The sequence below is a fragment of the Arachis hypogaea genome, chromosome 3, assembly GCF_003086295.3.
Source record: "Arachis hypogaea cultivar Tifrunner chromosome 3, arahy.Tifrunner.gnm2.J5K5, whole genome shotgun sequence".
NCBI lineage: Eukaryota > Viridiplantae > Streptophyta > Magnoliopsida > Fabales > Fabaceae > Arachis > Arachis hypogaea.
Genome location: NC_092038.1, coordinates 133,579,385 through 133,607,168, shown reverse-complemented (window position 1 = coordinate 133,607,168; position 27,784 = coordinate 133,579,385). Strand labels below are relative to the sequence as shown.

Here is a 27,784-nt window from a genome sequence, read left to right as displayed (position 1 = left end):
TTTTGGGATGAGTGGTTTCATGACCTGAGATGTTTATTATCCCTAGTACTCGGATGATTATTCTAGATAGTATGAGAGATGTTCATTTTGTAACTCGCCCATTGTACACATTGTACAAATAGTCCATTGACTCCCTAGCAGGACTCTTTAACTATTTACTCCAACTTCTATTAACACTCTAACAAAGTTTAATTACTAAATTAATTTTAATTTTTATTTTGTTATACAAATTAATTTTAATATTATGTTCTTTAAATTTATGGTCAATTTTAATTACTAAATGACTAAATAATTATGTTAAAGTATCAATTGAAGTATCTAATATTTTATTATAAAAGAGTCCATGTAATTGAATAGAAAATGATTTTTTTAATATTTAAAATGCTGATAAATCTATTTACAAATAAATAAAATTATCATTTTTATTTATAAAAGATTGATTTTTGTTAATAAAACTAACCAAAATGTAAAAATTATTTAAAATTTTTAAAATACCCTTTAATATAATCTAACTCTAACTTCTCTTTTTACTCCACACCACTAATCCCACCAAATCTTTTCTCATCACCACTTTCATCCTCAAATCCTTCTCTTTACCACCACCATCGAACAAGAAAGGAAGAGTAAGAGAGAAACTTGAAGTTCTTGATTACTGTTAAAAAATTCATTTTGAAAAGGAAGAGTATTCAGATTTAGAATTTCACATTTAAATTAAAATAACAATGCCTTAATAGAATCATATTATTATAGATTCAACAACAGAACCAGCATAACTACAAACACAAATTCAAATCCCAACAACAGAAGTGGATCATTCAAATTCAACAATTACAAATCTACAATTCAAAAATAAGTTAGATTATAGAGATGCAAAATTAGAGAATGAAGTAACAAAAATTAAAAAAGATCACGAGAACAACGTATTGTCGAATCTTTGACCCCCAATCCCAGTCTCGAAGCTCCGTAAGCAGCGCTTCAAGGTCGAAACGTTGGCACAGAGGCTGTTGTCGAAGATGGTCCCAATCAAAGTCGACGATATTTTTGTAAAAGGAAACATGAAGATTAAGGATTGGGTCATCAAAGGCTGTTGTCGAAGATGATCCCAATCAAAGTCGACGATATTTTTGTAAAAGAAAACATGAAGACCAAGGATTGGGTCATCGAAGCGGATCTCAAGGAATCAAAAGTGCCACCACTATGCAGGACCTCATGCGTGCTTGCGAAGAAAAACAGAGAACGTTCACAGCTGCGGAAAGGACGGCAATGATGCAAAGATCTTGTCGCCATTACTGCTGGAGGTCGCTGGAATTGATACTACTAAGCTACCACTATTGCTGAGATATTAGAGAAGGAGGCGATGATGACAGTAGTGGTGATAGTGACAGTGATAGTGGTAGTTGGAGATGAAAGTGGTGATGAAAAAAGATTTGGATGATGGTGGGCTTAGAATTGGGAAAGTAGTGGTGTGAAATAAAAAAAAAAGTTAGAATTAGGTTATATTAGAGAGTATTTTAGAAATTTCAAATAACTTTTTAGGGTTTAGGTAGTTTTTTAATGAAAATTTATTTTTATGAGTAGAAAAATAATTTTATTTATTTATAGATAAATTTATTAACGTTCTAAATTTTCATAGGTAGAAATGATAGTTTATTTTTTTTTTAAAGACGATAAAAATTGACTTGACTAAAGACTAGGGGTGTGCATGACCTGGCCCAACCCGAAGATCCGGTCCGGTTCCGAACACTTTTGGGTCTAATTTGGTGTAATTTCATCGGGTCTAGGGCCGGGTATGGGTCTCAAAAATAGACCCGATCATTATTTCGGGTCAGATCCGGGTCATAGCTCGGGTCACCCGAAATCGGCCCGGTGGCCCGGTTATCATACATAATTAATATTTTGTATTATTAGTGATGGATGATGGCTATTATTATGTGGAATTTAAGTATTGTAAACCTTAATATTTTGTGTTATTAGTCATTATATATATGACTATAAGTTAATGTTTTATGTTTAAAATGCATAAGACTTTAGACTAATGCATAATATTGTATTATTTGTATTGATTTAAATATTTGGTTTTATTAGACAATATTAGTATTAATTATGGTTATGCTTTAATTTTAGAGAAGAGTTGGTTCTTGTTATATTTTTCTAAGTGAATATTACCATGTCAAACAATGGTTGGAGTCTTAAAAATTTGGATATTTTTACATGCTAACTTACAAGAAGGTATTAAGGTAATATAATGTTAACGGCCCGATTTTCACCCGGTTTCTACCCGATATAATCGTGGCCCGAAAGTGTATAGGTTTCATCGGGTTTAGGGCCGGGTTCGGGTCTAACAAATAGGCCCGATATATATTTCGGGTCAGGTCTGAGTCACATCAAATCCGGTTTCACCCGACCCATGCACACTCCAACTAAAGACGATAAAAATTGACTTGACTAAAATCTTTAATAAAAAAATTTAAATAAAAAATAAAAAATAATTTATAATTAAAGTCTGTTCTAGAAGTGCCCACTGCCCAGCCCAACTCGGCAACTACTAAGACCCTTTTTTAGGATTGATTTGTTTTTTTTTTTGTTGTCACGTTGCCGTGAATAGGGGGTCACCGCCTTTCCTGCTGCTATAAAATATGCCCTTACCCCCGGCCTCATTTTCATTCTAAGCTGATTTAATTCCTTTTTGTGCTTCCCCGAATTCCTTCAAGGTACTTTTCTCTTCTTTATCTTCTGTTCCCTTTGATTCCTCTGGTTAGGTTTCTAGGGTTTTAATTTTTCTTCCTTCCTCAGAAATTTTACCTCGCCTATGATTTCTTTTGGATTAAAAATTATTATTATTATCTCTTTTGTACTCGTAATTCATAGATCGGATCCCTATTGATGGCGGTTCATAGCTGTATTTTCTCAACGCAAGAATCAATTGTTTTTGGTGCTTATTTTCTGAAATCGAGTTTTTTGATTCTGATAATGAATTTTTCTGTTAACCCTAGCCGGAGAAATACATCGATTAATTCTTTCAATTTAGGTTAGCATGGGTTATCCGTTTTTTACCATGCATGAATGATTTCCGTCAAGATTTTCTTATTGCGGTTGTTGTTGTAGATGCAAATCTTCGTCAAGACCCTCACCGGAAAGACCATTACTCTCGAGGTCGAGAGTTCTGACACCATCGATAATGTGAAGGCGAAAATTCAAGATAAGGAAGGGATCCCTCCCGACCAGCAGCGTCTAATCTTCGCCGGAAAACAGCTGGAGGATGGCCGTACCCTTGCCGACTACAACATCCAGAAGGAGTCAACCCTTCACCTTGTCCTCCGTCTTCGCGGTGGCATGCAGATATTCGTTAAGACCCTCACCGGCAAGACCATCACCCTCGAGGTTGAAAGTTCCGACACCATCGACAACGTGAAGGCCAAAATTCAGGATAAGGAGGGAATCCCCCCGGACCAGCAGAGGTTGATCTTCGCGGGGAAGCAGCTTGAGGATGGCCGCACCTTGGCTGACTACAACATCCAAAAGGAGTCCACCCTTCACCTTGTCCTCCGACTGCGTGGTGGAATGCAGATTTTCGTCAAGACCCTTACCGGAAAGACAATCACCCTGGAAGTTGAGAGTTCGGACACCATCGATAATGTCAAAGCAAAGATCCAAGACAAGGAGGGAATTCCCCCGGACCAGCAGAGGTTGATCTTTGCTGGAAAGCAGCTCGAGGACGGTCGCACCTTGGCTGATTACAACATCCAAAAGGAATCCACTCTCCACCTTGTGTTGCGTCTCCGTGGTGGGATGCAGATATTTGTCAAGACTTTGACAGGAAAGACCATCACTCTTGAGGTTGAGAGCTCGGACACCATTGACAATGTGAAAGCCAAGATTCAGGATAAGGAGGGAATTCCCCCGGACCAGCAGAGGTTGATCTTTGCCGGAAAACAGCTCGAGGACGGCCGCACCTTAGCCGATTACAACATCCAGAAGGAATCCACCCTCCACCTTGTGCTGCGTCTTCGTGGTGGATTTTAAGTGAGGATGGCATTACAACTGGATGTTCTGTTGTTAGTAGTTTCCAAATTTATGAACTACTTGTTTGGTTATGGGTCCCTAGCGGCCCTTTAAAATAGGTTTAGTCTTTCATGTTTAAAAACTGGTAATATTACTATATGCTGTGTTTGATTCTGTAATTCTACTTATATGGTTTGTCTTTAAGTATTTGAATTACTGAATGTGGTGTTGTCAGTTGTTACGAGAGATGCTGCGTGGAGTGGGAGCTTTCAGGATCTATCTATCATCACATCAGATATTTTACATTCCAATCTACCATGATTTGGATTTCAATTTAGGAAAGGGTAATGCTATTATTTTAGGTGTCAAAATAATTAATCTGCATTTTATAACGTCGTATTTCACAGAACTTATGTTGGCCGCATCCAATGAATTGCACAAAAATTATAGTAGTCCAAGTGAGCTTAGCAGAGAAAACAGAATCTCCAAAACTGCAGAATTATCTCTCAGATTCTCAACTAGAAAAAGCCTGCCTTAAATTGAACATATTCATATATTGCTAATTAATCTGAAGCTAAGAATGAAGAAATTATAATGATTCTTAACTTTTAAGTTACAAATGTCGTGCACCAAACATCATAATTTAACCATGGTCGGAAATATTAGACAGATGGGAAAAACTTGTTGAGGTTGAAAGGGAGAGAGTAAAATTCTTCACTCCTTGTATCTCCTTTGAATGAACGGAATCTGTCCCACCAATGCATTCCTCTGTCTTTGCGAGTTTGGTTGTCTTTTTTGTGCAGTGTCACGTCCAACAACATTGCCAATATACCAGCAACAAATGCTTCAGATGAGAATGGCACATTCATCATATCATTGAACTGTCACAACATATCAACAGCACTATTATAAGTATTATACCAATTGTTTTTATGTTAATATACCTAATATAGCTTTATATACCCATCTTGCTCGAGTGTGGACAGGACCATAGCCCTTGAATGCTGTGTACTCATTGAAGTATTGTGGTATAGAGAATCCCATGAAAATTGAGAAGCCTAAGATGAATTTAGTTCTAAAGCTGTTCAGATTGCAGAACTGAAGGAAACCCAGACCTGCAGAGCCTGTGTTGTGGAACAACAAAATTGTAAGAATGAAAGCATCAAAGTGTTTATGATAATAGGAGCCCACATTCTTTAAATTGATGATACATACCCACATATGCAAAGAAAAGGCAGTACAAAGCTGCAAATATTGGTGCTGGAATTGAAGCAAAAACTGCTCCAAATTTCCCTATATAAAACAATTGTTTCATAATATAAGTATGTAGCTTCAGAAATGTGCTAGAATAATCACATCACATTAGAGTTGCTAATAGTAATGTTAGATACTTACCAAGAATTGAGAAAAAGATCATGAATCCAGCTGATATTTGAACAACTCTTCGGCTACCGACACGTGTCAAAGCTAAGAGTCCTGCATTCTCTCTGGAGAACAGGCAACAATGAATTAATATTGGTCTAAGAACAAGGAATTGATTTACAGAATAAAAAAGAATCTTACACAGAAACTGATGATCCATTTCCAGTTCCAAAGATTCCAGATAACAAAATTCCCACTCCCTGATACCATAAGAAATTGCAATTATCAAAAAAGCTGACAGAACTTAAAGCAGAAAAGGATCATGTAGAGTATTACTGATCCATAATTTGTGTTTACCTGCCAACCGATGCCACGGCTGAGAACTGAAGGGGGCATTGGTGTTGCACTTGCATACCTTGACACAGCAATGAAAGCACCAGTAGACTATTTACCAAAAAAAAAAAATTGTAAGACAATCATCAAGAAAGTATGCAAGAATGGGAAATGATTTTTGTACTGATCTTTTCTTGGACATCAAGTCAACTCATTTTTTTCGTTGATTTGTGATCCGAGGGAAGATGGAGTACAAATAACACAAGAAACGGAGAAGGAAACTGCTACTGATATGTTAAAAAAGAACCTCAACAAGAGCAACAAAGGAAGCAGCCATCATAGCAAAAGATTCTCCAGCATCAAATGTAGGTGCTCCCCATTGAAAAGGGTATGGGATTCTGATCCTGAATTATAATATTAATACATTTTGTGAGCAACAAAGCTTACTGCTTCTGAAAAATGAAGATTTCTTGTTATTGGGGGAACCACATTATTGTTCTTACCAAGGAGCACCACCTATGATTCCAGAACGATCTGTTCTACAAGTGATTTGAGTCTTAGGTGCTGAATTCTTATAAGCTCCACCAACAGTGAGAAGATGAGCATAGATCCATACAATTGCTATTGAGAATATAACTGCAAATCGATCAAAGATTGGTTTGTCTCCTTTCATCATATGGGGAATGTACTGCATCAACAAAGTCACCACTCAAAAGGTAAATTGGTTTTAAGAAGAGAATTTAATTTTCATACAGATAAATCAAATTGTATATTTTGATATCAGAAAAGATTATAGATTACCTGCGAAAATATTACGACGATGAAGATTTCTGGCAAACCAATCTCCACACATTTTGCAAGCTGGAAATTCAAAAGTCACACAATCAGGAGAGTTGGAATCACAGCTTATGATCATAAAGTACATGAAGGAAAAAAAGAAGGACTAGTTGTTCAAGATGCACTCACCACTGGAAATCCCAATTCATAAAGTCCAAAGCCTGAGAGAGCAACCAATGGAACAGCAGAGAGAGGACTTAAGAACCTAAATAAAACAAGAAAGAAAATTATTCATTAAGATGATTTCAAGAGACTCAAGCAAATCAAAAACCTTAAGCATTTATTCAAAAAGATTGTGTAGTAAGTAATTAATCATGGCCTTGATAGAATGAAATAAAATTTGATAAACAATGAGTAGTATAGAATTTTTCCATTCTGTTTTATCTGTCATGGTCAAAATTAGACGAAGCAAAATATTAACCTGACTATATTGCGCCAAAGGCCACTGAAGCCGAAAACGATTTGAAGGGTTGAAGCAACAATAAGGGCACCTTGTGTTCCACGCATTATCCTCTCAAATTTCTGCCATGTTTGTTTACAAATCAAGCAAGCAAGTATAATAATGACATAACAGAAACAGAACAAAAAAAAAAAAAAAAAACTTATAACCTCTTGAGGATTGACAATGTCACTGTATCTAGCAGCCAAAATGATTGAAATAGTTGTTGGAACAAAAGTGTAGGATCCACCAATAACTGCAGGTAAACGAGTCCCAAAGAATGTTTGGAAGAATGTGTTTATGCCTGCTACAAATTGTAGAGTCTGAATCACTCTTGCCTTCTCTTCCTATTCAAGCAAAAACAAGAAAAAGAATAAGCAAAAGTTTGCAGTGTTTGTTAGATTTATTATGAATTGGACCACATAAGATTGAAAATTTGAAAAGCATACTATTCATGAATCTTACATTTCCTCCTCCCATCTGTGGAACTAGAGAGCTAGGAATCAGAACAGTTGTGCCAAGCATCACCAGATAATGTTGGAAACCAAGTAGGATTGCCTCAGCTTCATTCGCATCAGAATTTCACAACTCAATTATCATATTCAATACCAATACATATTGATTTTTCAATGTACTAGTCGAATCAGATTAGTAGAAATCAATAAAACGTTAACAAAGATAAGCAAAAGTCTATTGATTCCAAATGACATCAAGTAAATATTTTTGAAAAAATGGTTTAAACTTACGCCATGGAGGAGGACTTGTAATGCAGTAAGAAACATGTGGTAACTGATCTTTAACTGGATGTGGCTGCTCATCTTGCTTTGGTTGTGGTGCACCTCCTGCCATTCTTTTTCAATGAACTAAGAACTCACTACAACAACTCAAGTTTCTCAGAACTCAAAAGAGATTAATGTATGATTCTCCAACTCAAAAGAAAGTTATGCATGCCACAATGTGAAATGGACTCTAACAAAACCAGTTGGAATAAGGAAGCACAGAAAGTGTTCACCCCAGATGCAAAAATCAAAACTTTCTTTCTTGTTTGCTTGTTTGTTCTCTCTATTTTGATGATACACACAGAAGAAGGACAATGGAACTTGTCAGCAATGTATGATGCAAATGAAGAAAATATTGGTGTAAGGAAGGTTTGTTTCTTCTTTTTTGTTAGCCCAAGAAGACATAAAAGTGAGTGTGAAGATGTGAAAGAAATAAAAAGCAAAAGGGGAGAGTAATAGTAATAGTCTAATAGAGCCTCTTCCCCCTAAAGCAAGAAAGAAACCAAAAACCCAAAAGAATCTCTCAGTTCCATATTGCTTTTTTAACAATATTGTAATCAAAATATATTATTATTAGGTGGGTACTCCCATGAAGATATTATAATTATCTTCATGTGATGATTTTTCTTTTTGACCCTTAGATGATGGAGTGTAGGGTTAGATTTTGATATGTTATAAAAGTGTTGTTTTTATTTAAAGTGTGGCCAAATCAATAAATCACACTTTTATACAAAGCATCTTCATAAAAAGATGTTTTTTGCATCTTCATTTGAGTAGCTCCCTTATTATTAATGGCGTAAACATGACTTGCCTTTCCTTTGTTCAACACGCAAAGATAAAGTTATGCAATAAAGCATCTTCACCTTCACCTTTATTAACCAACCTCACATTTACTATATTTAATTTAATTTAATTTAACTAACACCAATATTTATTTGAACCATAACAATAATGAAGGTAACAAGAAGTGAGAACCTCTCTTGTTTAATTTCTTCACCCCTTTTAAGTAGAAATCCTTTTGTTCACAGCAAAAAAGGTTTACAATTTTCTTTCTCTATAGCACTGAGTACTAGTACTACTACCAGTTCTGCAAGATCATGAAAAGCTGCTGTTATTATTTTTTTTTTACCTTGAGGGATGAGGCAGAATCTGATGATTAATTGGTTGAAAGTTGGAAGTAGCAAACAATAGCAACTTGTTTTGTGTGTGTGTGAGAGAGAGAGTGTGTTATAGTCAGTTTCTTTTTGCATGAGAGTTGAACACTAAGCTGTCTCTCTTGGACTTATCTTCTGTCCTCTGCAATCTGAAAAACAACCCTCTCCAATTGACAAACTAATATTTAGAGTCTAATATTTACTCAATTTTATTGTTGCATTGGACTCAATCTTTGGTTATATATTGTTGGATTATTTCAATTAGACTTATCTAAGTCCTTGTTTAGTTCTAAATGTGAGGATGTTAGAACTTTATATTGTTTAGAAGGTTTTGATAATTTTATGAGTCTTAAAACTAAATCTCTTATATTAATTAACAATAAAATAACTATTAAGAACAAGTTTTTTAATGGCATTATTTGTAAGCATAGATAAACTTTTGACAAGGTTTAAAACAAATAATTAATTAATAGAATATTTAAAATATCAATAATATTAGGAAGACAAAAAAAAAATAACTAAAACTTGTTTTATTTAATATTTATTAATTATTGTTAGAATTAATAAGTGCTAAATAAAATAATTTTTTATTGTTTTTGACTTTTTTTTATTACTAAAATATTTTGACAAGGTTTAAAACAAATAATTAATTAATAGAATATTTAAAATATCAGTAATATTAGAAAGACAAAAAAAATAACTAAAACTTGTTTTATTTAATATTTATTAATTATTATTAGAATTAATAAGTGCTAAATAAAATAATTTTTTATTATTTTTGACTTTTTTTTATTACTAAATATTTCTATTAAAATATTACCCGAGTCAAAATGATATTATAACTATGTAAACATGACCTAATAATAATTGACCGTATTTAGAAATAGATATCCTTAATAATAATAATGTATTATATCAATTGTAATACAACATTTTCTATAATATATATGGTTGGAATGGTCATGGTAATTTCATATATTCAATGCTATATGTACCAACGAATGAAACATCAATAGCACAATGGGTAGAGTTACTAAAAGGGTAAATATTGATCTACTTTTCACTGGTTCAGTGGAAAATGGCAATGGTTTGTTGCATATGAGTTGTTATTAGGCAATATTTAATTGAATCCATCTGCTGAATATTTTAATTTAATTTAATTTAGAAGTTTAGTACCTTAAGCTTGGGACATAATGAATGTACTATATTTCAAATTTTTATGATAAAATTAATACCAGCTGGATCTAAAAAATGGGCGTAGATTGATATCCTTTTCTTTAGCAGGAAGAAATGGAAATGGTTCTTACTTACATTTACGCCTCACAAATCACACACTAGACAACTTGTAATCAGACTTTAGAATAAAAAATAAATAAAACAATAACAGAATGATACGGTTAAGGTCACAATCGTATATTTCAATTCATGGATTTGACCAAGGACACAATTTTTTTTTTCTTGTGGGGCTCACTAGGACCTAGTGTCTCTTCATTTTTTAATGTTTTGTTTCAATTTGTTGCCCTATGGTGCAAAATTAAATTAGTGAATATTAGTTGTTATAAATACTAAAGTCCAATTTATATGGAGTTGTAAAAAATTGATGAATAAAAGGAACATAGGTGATGTTAATCAGAGTTATGTTAAATTATTTTGGAAGCTTTAATTATTATGGAATATATATTCAAATTGGTCTTTAAAGTATTTTGTATAGGATATTTTTGTCCTTAAAAAAAATTATTATATTAAAATTTTTAGACTTTACAAATATATAAATCTTTAATTTAGTTAGATTTATTGTTTTCACTTGAATAAAATTTTTTAAAAGTATGACAGAATAATTTATTAGTCTTATTTTTATTAAATTAAAAAATTTTAATGTAATAAATTTTTTTTGAAAATAAAAAAATATTCGATGCAAAATTTGGTAAGGACCAATTTAAAATTTTGGATATATACTCATTATTATACGGGAAGGAAAACTTTGGGTTTAGTTTCTATTATAGTGATTTGTACTTTATGGATTGTTATTATCTCTCTATGGAGTATAGTATATTCCTTCCACAAGAAACATCGAAAGAATTTAGCCCCACTGGATCTAAGATATCATTTCATTGTCCTAACAAATGGAAAAAGAAACAACTTCTTTGACTATTACAGTTCTAATTACTAGCAAATAACAATGTTCCTGCTCCCTCAATTGGGAATCACTTGAACATAGATACCGAGTAGAATCGCTAATAACTTTTTACCCTTTTTTTTTTTGGCTAAAACCTGTAGTATATTCTGGTATTGTTCTTTTAGTTTATATGACTACATGAGATATGAAATATGAGATAGTAAATATTTTGAGAACTAGTAAATAGTTTTAAAAAATAAAGATATAAGTTCGAATATCAGAATGCGTGCTTGTTGTTGTTGAGAAGAAAAAGTAATTTTAAATGTTCAACTTTTCGAAATTACGAGAACACTATCTTCTATAGTTTTATTTAAAATAAAATCAAGTTAGAAAAACCTTGATTCAAGAGTGGAGTTAAGTCCCACTTTGGTCATTGAGATTGGCGAGTGCAGTAATTTAGTTTTTCACTTTTCAATTGTTATAATTTGGTCCTCCAGATTAAAAAAAGTGCATCAATGTAGTTTCTCGTGTATTTTCCGTTATCGGAATTTAACGCCGTTAGTGACGTGACTCAAATCTTGTTACGTTAGACATATTAAAACGGCGTCGTACGCGTTTTGGCGCTAAAGAAGGCATTAAACGGCGTCGTTTAAGGGTTTAAACAATCTTGTCATAATCAAGTTCCTTGTCAGAACCCTCAAACGACATCGTTTAATACCTTCTTTAACGCCAAAACACATACGAAGTCATTTTAATATGTCTAGTATGGCAAGGCTTGAGCCACGTTATTAACGATGTTGAGCTCCGGTGACGAAAAATATACGAGGGACTACATTACTATACTCTTTTAAATCTAAAGGACCAAATTATAACAATTAGAAAATCAGATACTAAATCAGTACAGTTCACCAATCTGAAAAACCAAAATAGAACTAAACTCCTTAAAGGGTCATTTAACTTGTAGATAGATAAAAACATTGAATTCATAGCCTTCTTATACCAACAAATGACATCTTTATACACCGGCACCTAGGAACAAGTCACACTTAGAAAAATGGTATTCATAGCCAGAGACATTGTTATGAAACACAAACTTAACCTGTGTCTATGCTTTGCTACTTTTACCAAAAGTGCCTCAAGTACCTTTCGGCTGTACATTGTTTTGAAAATATTAATTTTATGCTTGACTTTTGATTACTCCCTCATTTCTGTAAAGTGAAAGTGCCCTTTAGGACTTGAATAAGAAAAATGCCTTCTTGTACAAAATCATAGTAATATAGAGTAGATCATTAAAATCAAATATATATATATATATATATATGAAGCACCAAATAAGATATAAGGCTAGAAAACAGTGATTTAAGTGTCGAATTATCAGTTACTATTTCATTAATGTAAAATGAAAAATATGACAAGGTAGAGTTATATCCTTGAGTGCAAGTTAAGTAACTATTCTCTCTTATTTCCTCTTCTCAAAAAATGCAATCAAATTCTATCATTGATGTATCATTAAAGGCTTAAAACAACAGCAGCATCATACACTATAATTTTTCAAGGAATCATTTTTAAAATGAAGAATACACAATTAGAAGAAAAACTTCAGATAGAAAAAGTAATAACAAGAAAAAAGGTTAGCTCAACTTATCTTAAAGCATTTGCTTTATTAGATAAGGAACAAATTAGACTCATTGTAATTGGTTAAATAATCCCAACAACAAAACCAACATAGTAGTAATAATAATAATAATAATACAAAATCTAGTCACCTATTTTGGGGTTCAAGTCCAACCCAACAACTAACAAACCACAAATTACATGCTTCAGCATTCACTCTTTTTAGTTATGAAGAATCTGGAAGAACTGCCTGAAATGAACTCCACAAGGAAGACAAAAACTTGAAAGCTCAAGACAACAGATATCTGGAGTCAGGAATGTGCCTTGGGAAACTCCTCTTGTGCAGGGGATTTCGCTAAAAGCAAAAATCCCCATTCATGTTTTACCCCTTGGAGGTGCTTTGCTAACCACAACTGGCTGCAAAATGTGTAAACTTACTGACCGCTGCTACTGCGAAGTTGTAACCTCTTCCTCTCAAAGTCAAGCTACAAAGAAGGTGCATGAAAATCAATAAAAGAAAAGTAAAACTAGCAGAATATATATACATGGCGCAGCAGGATAGGTTTTGTTTTGAGAAGACTCAGGTAAAATTGTCTACAAAGAAGAAAATATAAACACTCTGCTTAAATGATCTTCAAAAATCATTAAAATAGATCTACCTTGACGAGAGCCCCCCAAATATTCGATCTAAAATTAAGGTATGGAGGGTTGAACCTATGTGACCAACAAAACCCTATCCTCCTAGGTGAGATCGGCTACATGAATCAAATAGAAAACCATACTCGTGTTTGGCTCATATTCTAAACTTTCTTAGGTCTTTTTCTACCTCAACCTCTAGCCACAACAATATCATCCATCTAATTCACTCTGCTAATTAGAGCCTTTAAAAAGCTTCTCCAAACATGTTCACACCAACTTAAACAAGATTCTACCATCTTCTCTATAATCAATGTTCGATTATCTCTCGTGTCTTCATTCCCTATAGTGTGTTCACCCATTCAACTCAACATCATCTCCGCCCTATTATGTTTGTGTTCCTCTTTGAATCTTTGACATCCGGTAGAAATCCCCTCCTCATTCACAAAATTCGTTTAACAATGCTAAAATCAAATTCGATTAATATAAAAGGAAAAACACAGTTTTCTTGCTTACATGTTCAATTCTATATATATTGCAAACAGTTACAGAATAAATATTTAATACTACTTTGATATACACACTTTTCATAAACTGAGCATATAAAACGATACTATGATAGAAGAACAAAAGAAGGATATTTATCAGTTCCATACCACTTTCTTCACCCGCTCATTTGCAGCAGGAGTACCTCCAACAACAGAATCAGGGTGATAAGGACTGCTGACACGCACCTCATTCATCACAACTATGACAGTCTTGTCCCAACGAACAGGAAGCCTGATAACATGCTAATCTTGTCGGTTAAATGAAAAAAAAAAAAGGAAAAATACTACCTAGTTTATGAATGAAATCTCTACTGCAGATAAAATTGAAAGAAAAAAAAAAAAAAAAAGAAAGCTGAAGAGTCAAAAACAAAGGGTTCCCGTAAGGCGTTTATCGATTTATTGCCTTGAGGCAAGATGCATCAATACCTCACTGAAGAAGATTGTGGACATTCTCCTTATAATTTGATTATTCGTGCAAAGCACTCGTTGTAACAATTAAATGTTATATTTTTTATTATTCGCCTCCTTTAGCATCACACATAGCATGTTAAATAGCTGGGTTTTTGGTCTTTCAAAGTTATCAAAATTGAGCAGAACAGCAGAAAGGATACCTCCCCTTGAGATCCTGACCCAAAAGACAAAAGCATGGATCTCAGAGAAGGGTAGCACCATAAATAGAAACTGGTGCTTATCCCTTCTGGTGGCTCACCTCAGTACCTTCAACCTCCCCAAACATAATTAGACTACATAAACTAAGCACTACATCTACACAGTATAAGTTCCAAACTAACAATTTTACTGAAAGTAGGTTCTCCATTCATGAATAAACAAAGAATTTAAACAAAGTCTCCTGATGGTAGGAAAACTAAGCGACTTTAACATTTGTTTGTAGCAACTACCTTTATCAATCTAAAGTAGATCATATTGAAATTACTAAACCTAAGAAATATGGATGAGAGCATCTAGGCATCTAGAATATTTATATATATTAACTCCAATCCAAATTCGCACTAGGTGGGTTTGGCAATATTGATGAAAAAATACCATTCAACTTCGATTTGATTGATTTCTGCCCCAGCCGTCAGGGCCTCCATTAGCCTCCTCACAATAACAAAGAACCCTAGACAAGATTTTTCCTCTCACATCCAAGTATCCATCAACATTGTCTTTTTCAGTATACACATTACACCAGAGGAGGATACCAACTATGGAATCACAATAACTACTCTGATATAGTCACAAGAAGAGGCTGAAACCGCATCGAGCATAATATTCTAGTGTCCACGAGACTACGACAGTAGGTAGCAAAGTTCAAGCATTCAATTAACAGACAGAAGAACTAAACATTAGAAAACAACCTAGGAAGGATTGAAAAGCCTGATAGAAAACTAAACATTAGAATCCTGCGATAGTACTAACAAACTACCAAACCAAGAAATGGAACTTATTTTTCATTGATAAAATAACAGTATAAACGCAAGAATGGTTCAAAACCCAAACTACAATGTGATCCGAAAATAGCTGATTGAAATTCAATAACATCTAATGCAACTTACGTTTTGGACAAAGCATCAAAGATGCTCTGTGCCTCGCTGGTAACACCAACACCGATCCTCTCAGCATCCGCCTCAGCTTGTCTTAAAAAAACAATGAAATTCAAATATCAAAATCAGACATTAACAAAAAATAAAAATAAAAATGACAAAAAAAAAAACCGTTAATTAAAAGGGAAAAATTGAAATTAGGGGAACTAGAGAAATACCTGATTGCAAGGTCTTCCCTAGCTTGAAGAGCAGCGAGGTCAAGGAAGCAGTTAGTGGGGTCAAGAGGGTCGGCGGCGTGTCCGAGAAAGGTGAAGTCTTTGATGTAGTTTGCCTTCAGCAGCCTTATGTTCCGCCGTGGGCCTGGGCCTGGGCCGGGCTTCGAGGGAGCCTCCTGGAGTACGAGGATGTTTGAGGGCCGATCGAAAGTCACAACCTGACCTTCGAACTCGTCCCCCAGCGTTGTCCTGATCGAGAGCATGCACCCCACCGCCAGCTCCTCCGGGTTTCCGCCGCCATCCACCGTCGCCATTTGTTTTCGTTTGGTTTCCTTCTTGTTTCGGTCCTTCCCCTGCCCAGCTGCTACCCTTCTTCTTTCGCCAAAAAGACTCCAACTTCACCATCTCCCAAACATTAAACTCAAAACTCAAAAGTGAGTATGGGCTTGGATCAATTACAGTTTTTGAACATCTTGTTCTTTATCTAAATTGGGCTCTTAGCTCATGATCTAAAACGTGAATATTGTGTGGGTTTTGGTCCCTCTTAGCTTACAACACTTTTTTTTTTGCTGAAGCTATATATGCCTAGTTTGTTTTTTTATTAAAAAATAAATAAAAATAAAAACAAGAAACCAACAAAAAAAAATCTCTAATCTTATTTGGCATTTTATAAACAGTCATGCTACACATGCAAGTCTTTTTGGTTTAGAAGTCTTACAAGTTGGGCCAAACCCAACAGAAGCTATACTCACCCACAAAAATGTGTTAACAAGCGCTCCCTCATCATTAAAAACGACTCTTCTTCTTCTTCCTCGATGAAAATCATAACTATCATTTTTTCTTTGCGTTTCTCCTCCTCATTCTCTTCTTCCTTCTTCTTCTCCTTTTTCTTTGTGTTTCTCCTCTTTTTTCTTCGTGTGTTTCATCTTCATCATGGTGTTTCTCCTCCTTCTTCTTTTGATTTTACAACATTATGTATTTTTTTTCTTCTTTGTTTGATTTTTTCCTCTAAAAAAGAATTATGAGAATATGAAATAAGAAGATGAAGAAGAACAACAGAAGATGAGGAGGATGAAGATGAAGAGTTCTAAATTATGCAGAACTTATCAGAATAAAAATACACCCAAATATCTTCGTTTTACACCCAAATTTGCTGCAAATACAGAAATGAGTTATGTTACATGTACACTAAAATCAACCACCAAAGTCAGACACTAGTATAAAATACATACTGGAATACAAATAATATATTGAAAATAAATTAAAGCACACATATATTTATATACAAAATACATTGGTGGTTATTTTTAGTGGCTGATTTTAGTGTACAAATAATATTTTTGTACAGAAAAATATTTCCTCTAATGCTGCATTTTTTCTTCTTCTTCTTTTCCTTATTTCTTTCTTTCTTTTAGTTAAATGAATGTAAGTTCATCATCTTCTAATTAATTTTGCAGCATTATGTATTTCTTCTTCTTCTTTATTTGAACATAAAGAAACTTGAAAAGGTAAAACAGAAAGAAAAAGATGAATAAGAAAAAAAAAAGAAGAAGATGGTGATAATGATGAAAAAAAAAAGAACCAACAAAAGATGAGGAGGAGGAAGAAGAAGAGTTCTAAATTATGCAGAACTTATCAGAATAAAAATACGCCCAAAATTCCTTAAAATACACCCAAATATATTCGTGTTACACCCAAATATTTTCGTTTTCCACCCAAATTTGCTGAAAATATAGAAATGAGTTATGCTATGTGTACACTAAAATCAGCCACCAAAGTTAGCCATCAGTATAAAATACATATTGGAATACAAATATACATTGAAAATAAATTAAACCACACATGTATTTATACACAAATACATTGGTGGCTGATTTTAGTGGTTGATTCTAGTGTACAAATAGCACTTTTATACAGAAAAATATTTCCTCTAATGCTGTATTTTTTTTCTTCTTCTTTTCCTTATTTCTTTCTTTCTTTTAGTTAAATGAATGTAAGTTCATCATTTTTCAAGTAATTTTGGAGCATTATGTGTGTTCTTCTTTTTCTTTGTTTGATTTTTTTGTTTTTATTCTTGTTAAGAGAATAAAACAAGAAGAAACTTGAGAAAATAAAATAAAAAGGAAAAGATGAATAAGAAATAAAGAAGAAGAAGATGGTGATGATGATGGAAAAAAAAAGAAGCAGCAAAAGATGAGGAGGAGGAAGAGAAAGAGTTTTAAATGATGTAGAACTTATGAGAATAAAACTATACCCAAAATTTCTTAAAATACACCCAAATATCTTCGTGTTACATCCAAATATCTTCGTTTTACACCCAAATTTGGTACAAATACAGAAATGAGTTATGTTACGTGTACACTAAAATTAGCCACCAAAGTCAGCCACCAGTATAAAATACATACTGGAATACAAATATACATTGAAAATAAATTAAACCACACATGTATTTATATACAAATACATTGGTGGCTAATTTTAGTAGTTGATTTTAGTGTACAAATAGCATTTTTGTATAGAAAAATGTTTCATCTAAGGCTACATTTTTTTCTTCTGAATTGAACTACACCTCAGCCACTTGATTGGATTCAAAACAATAAAAGGAAGAGAAGACTTGTATGAGAAAAATACTTGTATGTGGAGAACAAACTGCTCATCAATATCACAGAGGTGCTGCAAAATACACAAAAAATACACCATATTAAAACAAGCATAAACTATAGAATACAAATAGAACTATAAAACCATCATGAAAAATAACAAAAATCATATTCATGAATCATCATTAAACAAAAACTAAAACAATTCAACTAAAAGAATAAGACAATTCACCCTCAGTGAGATGAAAAGTCATAAACTGTAAATACACCCAAACTTTCCTAAAATACATCCAAATATTCCTGATTTACACCCGAACATCTGATATAAAATGTAGAAAATTCATTAGAATTAGTACATTAGATTCAATTCAAACAAGGAATAATAAATAGCAAATTTTATAGACAAGGTTCATACAGTATTCAACTACACAATTATAAACTACTAACTGGATTCAAATTTAAATTCAATTATTAACTGGAATTAAACTACACATCAGGAACTTCATTGGATTCAAATTCAAAATCCATTTCGCTCTGGTTCAGCTGATAATCTAAAGTTGAATAATCAATTGTCTTCAAAATGATTTCAGAGCTTAATTTCAGAAACAATGAAAAATGAGAAAAACGAAGAAAGAGAACAGAGAGAAACTTATGTAAACGGCGAAGGAGAAGGGAAAGAGAAATGCACGAAAGAGATCAAGAGAGAAGACAAGAAAACGCACAAGGAATTCAAAAAGGGAAACGAAATCCTTTCGAAAAAGAAAGTTATATATTTGCGCGTTGATTGATTGAGAAATCTGTTAAAAAAGCGCGTGAAACATACATACTATAAGAGGCACGTTTTAGTGATTTGTATAACTTATATAGTAAAAAGGTTTGTACGTGGAGATTAATCCTTTTATAAAATCTTTTATTATGAATATATTTTGTTAATTGGATGAGTCAATTGTGATTTTTAAAAATTTTTTGTACTATATATAAAATTTTTTTGTGTTATGCATAAAATTTTTTTACACCATATATATTTTGTTAATTAAGTGTGAATATTTTGGATATGTAACATTTCAAAAATTTTGTTGTACACACTAAAATTTTGTGTTGTGCACCAAATTTACTATGTTGTATATCAAAATTATTGTGCTTTGCATATATTTTTTTAGTTGAGTGTTAATATTCTTAATATGTGGTATTTTAAAAATTTATATTATACACTAAAATTTTTGTATTATAAATTAAAATTTTTTATTCTAATTTATATATATAATTTATTATCATAATCATTATTGTTTTCTTTTATATATATAATTTATTATCATAATCATTGTTGTTTTCTTCTACTTATTTATATATATATATATATAAAAAAAGATAACAATGATCATGATAATAAAGAAGGATAAAGAGAAAAAAAAAAAGGTGAAAAAAATCAAACAAAACAAAGAAGACAATATCAACATCGTTATTGAAAAAAGCACAAAAAAGAAAAAAAAAATGTTGAAAACCACCGCATTTAAGAATCAAAAGCATTTCTAACTTGGTTGAGAATTGATGGGTAAAATTGCTTGGTTAAATAAAATTATGGAATAATGTTACACGTAGGGGTGAGCACGGATCGGGTTGGTTCGGATTTAAGATAAATTAGAACCGAATTAATTGAATTATAATTGGTTCGATTTGATTTAAATTTGTATTTTTTTATGTATGTACCCGAACCAAATCAAACCGATTAAAAATGGATTGGTTCGATTCGGATAATTGGGTATATGATGAAATAGAAATTCATAAAAAATATAAAAAAGTGAAATTTTTATCTTAAAAATTTTGTAAGTACAATAAATATATAATATTAATAAAAATAATCCAAACATATTAAACACTAAATACATAAAAAACTAAACACATTAAAATCTAAACATATTAAAAACTAAAGACATTAAAATCCAAACATATTAAAAGGCATATATATATATATATATTTTTTTTTTTTTTTAAATTTTTATTTTTTTATTTTATTAATATATAATCGGGTCTATGGGTTGGTTCGGGTTTTGTACCTCCAAAATCGTTACCCAAACCAATTATTAGAGATAGTCATTGGTTTGGTTCGGATTGGACCCTGATGGTTCTAAAACCAATTTAACTAGTTCGGTTTAGGTTCGAACGGGTAATCGGGTACCCGCAATCCGTACTCATCCCTAGCTACACACCCAAGTCTTTTTGTTAACAAAGTTTAATTAAATTAGTCTAACACAACAAAAATTAATTATGTCTAATATTATTTTAAGTTTTAACTTGATTATATTTAATTCATAAAAAAAATTTAGATGTATAACATTATTTAAATTATTAATTCCAATATATATATTACATCATGAAAATTATTGTCAAGGATCTATCCTCCTACATAAAATTATTTGCCTTTTTTAATAAATTATGCACCATATGTTAGACACTATAATATTTACCATAATTTAAATGTTACTAGTTTTATTCCCGTACCAAGCACGGGAATTAAAATTATAATTAATTAAATTATTTTTCTTAACCAATTATTTGATGTAAATATTAGATCCTTGAGTTGAATACTAAATTATCCAAACATAATTTTAAAGGATAAATTTATAATACAAATAATAAAACTTATAAATTTCAGGTTGAGCTTAAGAAAACAATACTTAAAAACAAACCTGATAATGACGAACACAAGAAAAAAAATTAGTACGTATAATGTCTAACAAAATAAAGCATTAAAATAAAAAAAATCACTAACAAATATTTTTGTATTATTTAAGATATACATAAAAATTTAAAATTTGTTAGTTTGAATTTAGATTCATGTAAATACATTTAAAAAAAAAGTTAAGATCATATTTAAAATTTAAAAATCAAAATGAATAATGTAAAAACATTTAAAATGCAAGATATAATAATATTTTTATTTTAAATACTAAATTTTAATTTAAAAATTTAATGCAATTTTTAATTTTTTTTTTAGGACTTAGTGCCAACAAAGTTGACCCAAAACGAAAAAAATCAGAATACGCATTGAAATCAAATCCATCCGAGACTTAAACTATCTTGAAATTCGTCCCACCTGTGATTCTGCATCTTAAGTTCTTAACTAAATTCTTTTGCTGGGAGAGATCATACAAACCTAGATCCAGGCAACACAGCTGCTGCTGACCAACCATCCTCTTTTCGGAGCCATCTTATAAATGACTATATTATGTTCTATGTCATTAGATTTATGTTTTTATTGAGACTTATGTTATTGTTAATGGATGAAATTGTTATGTATGCTAGAATGCTGGATTGCTATAAATTTATGTTTTCTTTCTTGAACTGCGTTGTGATCGATGTTCTGAAAATCAGACCAGATTGACTGGTGGCGGTTTGGGTTATTAGTAGAAACCGGATACAAATTGCTGAACGGGTCGGGAATCAGCCGGCAAAATCGGACCAGGATCCGGTCGGTTTACAGGAAACGACGCCGTTTCCTTTGTTGAACGGAAAAAAGGGATTGCACGCGTTTGGCTCCCCCTTTCCAACTCCTTCCTTAGTCATCAGCAAAATGCCCTAGCCTCCACCAAAGAAAGCAAACCCTAGCCTCCACCAATATTGTCGCCGTCTGTCGGAGTGAGAGACTGCTGCTGCCGCATCCGTCGCACTCAAGAACTTTCGTCTTCGTGCTATCGGCGTTCGTTACTTCGCCCCCACCATCCTCTGTTCGCTCTCATCAGTCATCTGTTCGCTCTCCATTCCCTGTTCGCTCTCATCAGTCGCCTTTTCGCCGTCGTCCGTTGCGCTCAACCGCTCTCCGTCGTCGTCAATGCTCACTGCTAGTGCCTGTTCATCGTGTTTTTTTATTGTCTGTTCAGAAACCAAACCCTCTTCATGCTTGTTCCCCGATGGTTAGCGATCGTCGTTTTTTAATACTCACTGTTGGTGTTTTGTTTTTCATTGATTGATGATTATTGATTAAGTTATTTGTTGCTGTTTTGTTTTTTTACTTTGTGCTTGAGTTAATTGGATGCTCTGTCAGTGCTTAGTGCTTGTTCTTGGTTGATTGGCTTTGCTCACTACTCTGGCTTGTTCTAGCCTATTCTTGATTAATTAACTCTGTTACTGGCTTATTGATTGATGCTAAATTGGTACTGATAAATTGTTACTGGCTTGATCTTGGCTTTTTTGTCTGTTGTTAAATTTTGTTAAAGTTTCTTGATTTTGTGCTCATTACCTCATGGAGTCATTTTTTTTGTTAATCATTGTGGGGAGCTTGTTAATCATTGGCTTATTGATTGATGCTAAATTGGTACTGATAAACTGTTACCGGCTTGTTCTTGGGTTTCTTTTATTTGTTGTTAAATTTTGTTAAATTTTCTTGATTTTGTGCTCATTACCTCATTTGGGGAGTTTGTTAAAATTGGATTAAAAACTTTGTTAATCTTTGTTAAAGCATGTTAATTTTTGTGTTAACCTTGTGAAAACTATGTTAAATTGGTACTGATAAACTGATATTGGCTTGTTCTTTCTTTTTTTCTGATGTTAAATTTTATTAAGCTTTCTTGATGTTGTGCTCATTATCTCACTCAATGTTTTTTTGTTGTTGTTAATCATTGTGCTGATCTTATTAAAATTGGGTTTAAATTGATAATCTTTTAGAGTTTATTGTTAATCATTGTGCTGATCTTGATTTACTTGTGATGTATTTACTGTCATTTAGAGAGTGCTTATTCTTTGGTTTTTTTGTTTCTTTTTCTTTCCTTTTATTTTCAGATACCAAAGAATATATTACAAATTACATATTTAGATTGATTTAGGTTCTCATACTTTGGAGATTGTAGTTAGATTTTTGGTAAGTTATCCTTGTTAAAGTTTCTGACATAATCCTTGAAGATAGGTGGTTTTTTGCCATTCATGGTTTTTAAAAAAAAAATAAATAATGAAAAAAAGGAATGTGCTGCTTTGTTGTCTTGGACTATTGCAGTGAGCTTGTTCTATTTTAATCATGCTTGCTTGGCCCAAGTAAACAAATAAATAAATATGAAAGGGCATGTGATGTCTTGTTTTTTTGTTTAAATCAAACATATTTACTAATAACTTGGGGAGGGATAATTTAATAATGAGAACCAATGGGGACTTCAGTCAGAGGGGGAGGGAGAAGGAGAGAGTAACGGCAGCTCCATGATGCATTCATGTAGAAGTTTTGATGACACACCAACCTCGAAAGACAGCAACCACATGTTCAAAATCAGAGATAATCTTTTATGTACACTCAATATATGCTGTGATTGTCTGAATGATAATGAAGTAATGGTGTGTGATAATGGTGATGCTTGGACAAATGAAAAATTTGTGATGCATAAAAAATAGGTAATAACAAAGGAGAGATTGGATGAATTGGGTTCTTTTGCTGAAAAAGATTTTGCCCGTCTGATGAATGAATCATTTCTTTCTTGAGAAGTTCTGTGGTGTGGATTAGAAAAAACATCCATACATATAGATAGTGAGGTGTGTATATCAGGTAATAACGCGTGGCTTCTTTCTTCTGACTTGCATGGAGAACTGCAAGCACAAAAGGCTATCACTGCAGGTTTATGTAGACGTTGTTGTACTTGGCGCAAGTTTAGTTTAAGAAAATTATTATTAATGTGATTGATTATCATGTTTGGAAATTGGGCTGAAACTTTTTGAACTTGCTTAGGGTAAATGGGCTTCTTGTTTTGTACAAAATGAGATTATACAATTTACTTTGAATTTCTTTTATCATTTATGTTTTAATATGAAAACTGTTTGGATTTTACATTCTTAAATGGATTAAGAAAACAAGAACCTGCAGGACATTGATTTGAGCTTTTACAAAGAAATCAAAAAAAAAAAAAAATGATATATGTTAATAATAATAATATAAAATATATATTTATTATTGCTATAGTCAAATTATTAATACATAAAATTTATTATGGTTACAATACAATGATAATAATTATGTTTACAAATAGTAAAAATTTATTATCTAATACTTTTAATTATAAGTATAATATTTAAGAAAAAAATAAATTATTTTAGAATTTTTCATGTTTTTTTAACGGTTTTTTAGTCTCATTTTTAGAATTTTCATATTATTATTATAACAACCGTTAAAAAATTAGAGATAAAAAAACATGAAAAATTTGACTAAAGAACCCTTAAAAAGATTTAGGACAATTATAGGGTACAGATGTATATATACAGATATTCTCTTTAGTTGAATACAAAAGTGACATGTGGATCTATGCTAATAATTGGGGGGACAACTTGATCATCTTTCTGAGCAGTTTGCAGTGTTTGCAGGGCTCGTTTATATAGTTCCATATTGAAGCTAAGCTGGTGGAAAGAAATATCATGGATGGGCTTATCATTGTTGGGCTATTATTTTGTTATTGAAATATTGTGTGATTTCATCACTTAAATCAAAATGCTGTTGGACATCACTTATTTTTGGATCATATTAACTGATGCTATGCATATCACTTTTTTTAAATTTTTTTTTCCATATGTATTTATATTTATGAATGTAAAAATTATATTTTGTATAAATATAAATTCTAATTTATTATGATATTTTATTGAATAAGTACTTATGTAATAACAATTATGTTATATTATAATTTTTATTATAATAATATAAATTTTAAATTTATTGTAGAGTCAAAATATAAAGTGTATATTACATTGTAACATTTAAATTAATATAAAATATTGAAAAAAGATTTATTAGGTTGTTTGAATCAACAAAATAAAATAAACATAACAGCAATACAATTGTTTTAAGAGACTTGTGTAAAAAACTAATATTAATATGCATTTACAGATAAAGAAATTCTAAATGAGTTTAACTCTCTTCAATTCTAGAAAAATTATGCTTCGAGTTAAAAAATTATGGCCTATAAATGAAGCGGACTTAAACAGATCAACCCATTTAATTCGCTCAGTTAATTTAATTTTCTTCACTTAACTTAAAATTTTGAATTATAAAATTTTTAATTTGAAATTTAAATAGATATAATTTACATGAATGATTAAATTTAAGGTTTAATTATTCTGTTGGTCTCTATAGTTTCATAAAATTTTCAATTAAGTCCCTATACTTTTTTTTCTTTTTAATTGAATTTTTGTACCAATTTTTTTTCAATTAGGTCGCTCTTAGTAGTAATTTCCTTAATTGTATAGGGACCCATCTAAAAAAATTGGTACAGAAACTCAAATAAAAGGAAAAAAATGGTGTAGAGACTCAATTGAAAAAAAATTAGTGCAGAGACCCAATTAAAAGGAAAAAAAGTATAGGGACCAAATTGAAAATTTTACAAAATTATAGGGACCAACAGAGTAATTAAACCTAAGTTTAATTGAGTTAATAGTCAAATTAGTCCCTGAAAGACGAGACATTCTTTAAATTTTGTAGAGACTCAATTGAAAAAAAAATTAGTGCAGAGACCCAATTAAAAAGAAAAAAAGTATAGGGACCTAATTGAAAATTTCGCAAAATTATAGGACCAACAGAGTGATTAAACCTAAGTTTAATTGAGTTAATAGTCAAATTAGTCCCTGAAAGGCGAGACATTCTTTAAATTCATCCCTAAAAATTTTTTTCCATCAAATTGATCCTTTAAATATTACAAATTAATCATATTTGCCCTTCAGTAATTTCATTAACAATTTTCGTCAACAATTGATAATAAAAATATTAATTAACAACATACATAATACTTGACATAAATAATTAGATTTTAACTAAATATATTTATCAAAATCTATTAATTTAGTTCATTTTTTCAATTACATAAACTATATTTTCAATATAACTTAATAACTAAATTGATAAATTTTCATAATAAGATAGTAATAATGTTAAGAAACAAATAGTAATAAGATAATAAAGTTATATTTTTGAAAGAACATAAATAAAAGACGAATAAATGACCATTTGTACACATAAAAGATGAAAACGCTGACATATATATCCACACTAGATCGAAACTAAATTTGTCCTCGATGCCTTCTGTGTGACAAAAGTACCTTGTCTTTGAAGGGTTGGAGTGCCACGTAGGGTACTTTTGTTAGGGGTGGCAAAGCGGGCCGGCCCGCCCCATAAACGGGACGGACCGGTCCGCCCTGCCAACTAACATGGGTTCAAAATGCTAGCCCGCCTCTCTTTATGGCGGATTGGCGGGCTAGCCCGCTTGACTTTTTTTTTTTTAAATAAAATTCATTAAAATTAACTAAAAAATAATAATTAAAAAATTAAATACAAATAAAAAATAGTTAAATTATAGTATAATTTTTTTATTATTTTTTTTAATTTTAACTTTAATAAAATTGTTTAAAATAATATTTGCCAATAGAATCATCTTTATTTTAAAAAATAAGTCACATAATTTGAGCATATATACGAAATTGTAAAATAAAATAAATAAAGTTAATAACTAAAAGAACAATAAAAACAAAAAATGAAAAAAAAGTGTTTAAAAATTCTATAATTATTAATTTCATAATAGTAATCACTCTATTATTTAATTAAAAAAATAAAAATAAAAAGTCTTCGGCCTCACGGACGCCCGTCCCGCAAAAACCCGCCATTTTGGCGGTGCGGGTTTGGCGGATTTTTTTAATTTGGCGGGCTCCAAATCATAGCCCGACCCGCCCTTTTTAGCGGGTTTAGCGGATCGGCCCGACGAGCTCGACCCGTTTTGCCACCCATACTTTTATCACACGAAAAACACCTTGCGTGGATACAAGTTTAGTTTCGATCTAGTGTGGATACATATGTTAGTATTTTCATTTTTTATTGATATAAATGGTCATTTATTCAATAAAAGACTAATAAAACTATTTTAAAAAATTAACACAATTAAGTTTCTATGCTATCTCATTAATCTCATACAAATATTAAGATTATGTCTACGAACTTAATATCTTAATGTAGTAGATCTAAAAATATAGATCATTGCAAAGTTATATATAAACTTTATATTAATTTTTCTATTCTTGTGTTTCAATCTTTAAAATTTTTTACAATTTAAATTAAATGTGATATAAATTTTGCTATTTTAAAATGAACTTTTTAAATCATTTCGATTTCTCGAAATAAAAATAAATGGTTCTAAATCACATAAATATGAAAAGAATTAGAAAGTATTAAAAAAATAAATTGACATGAAGGCAGCATAAATTTCCATTTGAGGCTCCATTATTACTGCTGATTGCTAAACATGGGCTGCTTTTTCTTTTTTTTTTCTATTAACAAAATCAAAACATTTGAGGTCCAATTCATTATTTAGAACATCCAATCCAATACTGCCACAACCCAATCCAGAAATCCACCAACTAACACTAGCAATGGATAGGCTTGACTCAGCCACAGCCACCATCACCCAGACAAGCCCTGACACCAATTTCTATCTGTCGATCTAATAGTGAACCAAAAAGAATATCTGTATATCTTTACCAACTTGCATCTGTACCGTAGAGCGACCCAAAGATTTATTAACAAACTTATTAAAAAGGACCAAATGTTTTCATTAATATTTATAAGAAGGAGGACTAAATTTTTTTATAAAAAAATA

At 31.7% G+C, this 27,784-nt stretch overlaps 3 protein-coding genes and 1 long non-coding RNA gene across 4 annotated transcripts; 2 read left to right on the top strand and 2 right to left on the bottom strand.

Moving 5' to 3' along the window:
• Nucleotides 1–2,505: 2,505 nt before the first annotated feature.
• LOC112733954 (polyubiquitin) lies at nucleotides 2,506–4,223 on the top strand. Its single transcript, XM_025783096.3, has 2 exons — nucleotides 2,506–2,711; nucleotides 3,106–4,223. Exon 2 carries the CDS (start codon nucleotides 3,106–3,108, stop codon nucleotides 4,021–4,023), a length of 918 nt encoding a protein of 305 aa, XP_025638881.1. The 5' UTR covers nucleotides 2,506–2,711; the 3' UTR covers nucleotides 4,024–4,223.
• Nucleotides 3,104–8,288, bottom strand: LOC112733953 (nucleobase-ascorbate transporter 6). Its single transcript, XM_025783095.3, has 14 exons — nucleotides 7,720–8,288; nucleotides 7,439–7,536; nucleotides 7,144–7,320; nucleotides 6,956–7,056; nucleotides 6,664–6,739; nucleotides 6,499–6,558; nucleotides 6,201–6,385; nucleotides 6,005–6,101; nucleotides 5,722–5,808; nucleotides 5,566–5,624; nucleotides 5,398–5,489; nucleotides 5,218–5,295; nucleotides 4,966–5,126; nucleotides 3,104–4,883 (listed from the first exon to the last, which is right to left on the bottom strand). Exons 1-14 carry the CDS (start codon nucleotides 7,820–7,822, stop codon nucleotides 4,665–4,667), a joined length of 1,593 nt encoding a protein of 530 aa, XP_025638880.1. The 5' UTR covers nucleotides 7,823–8,288; the 3' UTR covers nucleotides 3,104–4,664.
• Nucleotides 8,289–12,607: 4,319 nt separating this feature from the next.
• On the bottom strand, nucleotides 12,608–16,121 carry LOC112733952 (uncharacterized). The gene is made up of 4 exons (XM_025783094.2): nucleotides 15,583–16,121; nucleotides 15,377–15,457; nucleotides 13,929–14,052; nucleotides 12,608–13,121 (listed from the first exon to the last, which is right to left on the bottom strand). Exons 1-4 carry the CDS (start codon nucleotides 15,891–15,893, stop codon nucleotides 13,071–13,073), a joined length of 567 nt encoding a protein of 188 aa, XP_025638879.1. The 5' UTR covers nucleotides 15,894–16,121; the 3' UTR covers nucleotides 12,608–13,070.
• Nucleotides 16,122–21,504: 5,383 nt separating this feature from the next.
• Nucleotides 21,505–23,948, top strand: LOC114925082 (uncharacterized). Its single transcript, XR_003813206.2, has 2 exons — nucleotides 21,505–22,090; nucleotides 22,956–23,948. It is a non-coding gene; the product is annotated as an uncharacterized lncRNA (long non-coding RNA).
• Nucleotides 23,949–27,784: the final 3,836 nt, after the last annotated feature.